This window comes from Oncorhynchus gorbuscha, linkage group LG13, assembly GCF_021184085.1.
Source record: "Oncorhynchus gorbuscha isolate QuinsamMale2020 ecotype Even-year linkage group LG13, OgorEven_v1.0, whole genome shotgun sequence".
Lineage (NCBI taxonomy): Eukaryota > Metazoa > Chordata > Actinopteri > Salmoniformes > Salmonidae > Oncorhynchus > Oncorhynchus gorbuscha.
The window spans coordinates 67,649,550-67,652,049 of NC_060185.1; the positions used below are offsets into that span (position 1 = coordinate 67,649,550).

Consider the following 2,500-nt stretch of genomic DNA (forward strand, 5'->3'; position numbering starts at 1 on the left):
TCTCCTTCGGTGCCACTTCATAATCAAGCATCTTGCACACATGGACACACAAATAGAGCATGGGTCTGTCTGATGGCTGTCTTAGTCAACTAATGAACACTTTACGGAATTGATCCTTGAGTCCTTTGTACTTCTTTGCCTTTCTCCCCAGGTTCCTCTTTTCATTCCAGCCATTTTCTCCTTCACCTGTTTCTTCATGGTGTTCCTCTCTCTCTACTCTGACCCCGTCAACACAGGGATAGGATTCGCCATCTCACTAACCGGAATCCCAGCCTACTATATCTTCATTGTGTTTGACCGCAGACCCAAGTGGCTACAGAAGAGTTTAGGTAACACGCTACCTACACGTAGGAGCCATTACATGGACTTTACATAACAGTGAAAATCATACATACTACTGACATATGAACTGCAAAGGATTGATCAGTGCTTCAGTGGACCATGAAACTATACATGCATTGATTACAATAACATTTAAGCAATTTCCAAAACATTTTCTGCATCCTATTGTAATTGCTGCATTAATACCAGTAATGTGTCCATTTGGACACTTTGCAAAGAATCTTGTCCTAACCACAATGGTATCATAATTGTTTTCCTGTGTATTTTATTCTGTCGTCAGATTCCTTTAACAGATCTGTCCAGATCATCCTGGAGGTGATCCCAGCAGAACACTGACACCAGACCAGATCCCCACACCAGATCCGTATTTATGATCATCCACACCACGTGAGAACAGGATCGGGTGTATGAGTGGACTGGTATCAAATACATTAAACCGATGGTTTCCAGGTGTTTGAAGCCATTCCATTTGCTCTGTTCAGGCCATATTCTTTTGAGCTGTCCTCTCCTCAGCAGCCTCATGTGCTCCACACCCAAGGACATCACACCGATGGCCTCTTCTATTGTATCATTTCACATTATACATTATTATGAGTCTCCCATCCTGCTGACCTTATCTAGGCAGGCTTCATTTCACATTACCAATTCAAACCGCCTGAATACTCTCTCTTCTCTCCTCACCCAAGTATTTTAAATGGAGTGGCCAGGCAGGCAGGGAGGTGAGGCTGTGTGCTTTGTGTGTGTCCCTGTGTGGGATTTGTAGGTAATCCATCTCTGTAACCACTACCCTACGGCTCCAGTGTGCAGTGGGAGCCCAGCCTCTTAGAAATGCAACAGCTTTTACTGTTGATAATATTCCAGGGAATCCTTGTAAGCTTGGAGTATAGCTATCTTTGGCTACAATCGCAGTTATATTTGTGTCATTGTTACAGCTAGCATTAGCCATAATTACAGCTAGTGTTAGCTACATTCAGACCTAGCTTCAGTCATTGTTACACCTAGCATTAGCCACAATCACAGCTTGCATTAAGTCAAAGTCATCACTAGCATTAGCCACTGCTAGCATTAGCATTACCCTGGATACTCAGTTTCCACCAGATCATTCAGGATGTACACAGTATGTACCGTAGCCTACCCATTGTTATTTCTATATTTTAGGAAATAAAGACAGATCCGTGAGTGTTAATTGATGTATGTTCTATAGTCTGAGTAAGAATAGCACTCCCTTCAAATATGTAAACATCATTAGAGCAGTAAAGTGTGATTCCTACTCAATCTACAGATGCCTGTGAAACATGATATCCTTACACAAATGACAACTAACACAAATGGGATGCACTTTTATATTGAACCTTTTTTTTGAAAACACGTATGTTTAGAAATGATGTCCTGCATAACTTGAGAATTTGACTCTGATTTCATGGAAAATAAAAACAGATTTTTTTTTAATCTGAGAGAAACTCTACTTTTGTATTCTGCAGACAATGAACGACACAATTTGCACAAGGGATAAACATTTTATTTTCACTTGGTGGAGATGGAAACCTTAAGATACGATGGCTGCGTATAAAACAGTTTCCACACCATGTGCAGAATCTGTGTGTGTGTGTGTGTTTTGCATGTGCTCTGGCTTAATTTAAGCCTCAAACGCGCTGGGCAGAAGAGCTCTATTACCACAGATGATTCACACCAGGATTATTCAAGCTGTGAAACCAACAGAAACCCTTTCCATCGAGAAACACACACAAACACACACTCAAACACACACACACACAAGCACACACTCACACGCTCGCTGTATGCCAGGATGCTGGCTGGGTACCAGAGGCTAATGCTCTCACACACACATGTGAGTGAGCACACTGCCAGAGTCCTGGCTAGTAGCCCAGAGTAGAGACAGAAAGAGAGCATCCCCCTGCTACTGCACAGCCAGGACCAGGCACATTGCCCAACTGAGAGAGAGAGCTAGTGTGTGTGTGTGTGTCTGCATTCCCATCTTACTAAAATGACTTGCATATCGTGCATTATATTGAGAAGTTGCCTAGAAACATATGGCTAGATCATGTTGACACATGAAATGACTTCATTTACTTACAATCTCCCTCTTGTTGGCAGGTCTGTGTAATCTCCGCTTCTCCTCCTCCTTCTCCTGTATGTT

At 42.4% G+C, this 2,500-nt stretch overlaps 1 protein-coding gene across 1 annotated transcript in view; it reads left to right on the forward strand.

Annotated features, from left to right (window-relative positions):
- The window catches only part of LOC123992355 (cystine/glutamate transporter-like), a 28,395-nt gene extending 26,604 nt beyond the window's left edge, over positions 1-1,791 (forward strand). The window contains exons 12-13 of the mRNA XM_046293506.1: positions 152-329; positions 623-1,791. Coding sequence (XP_046149462.1) covers positions 152-329; positions 623-678 — 234 coding nt within the window. The 3' untranslated portion in view covers positions 679-1,791. The remainder of the gene's footprint in view (positions 1-151; positions 330-622) is intronic.
- Positions 1,792-2,500: the final 709 nt, after the last annotated feature.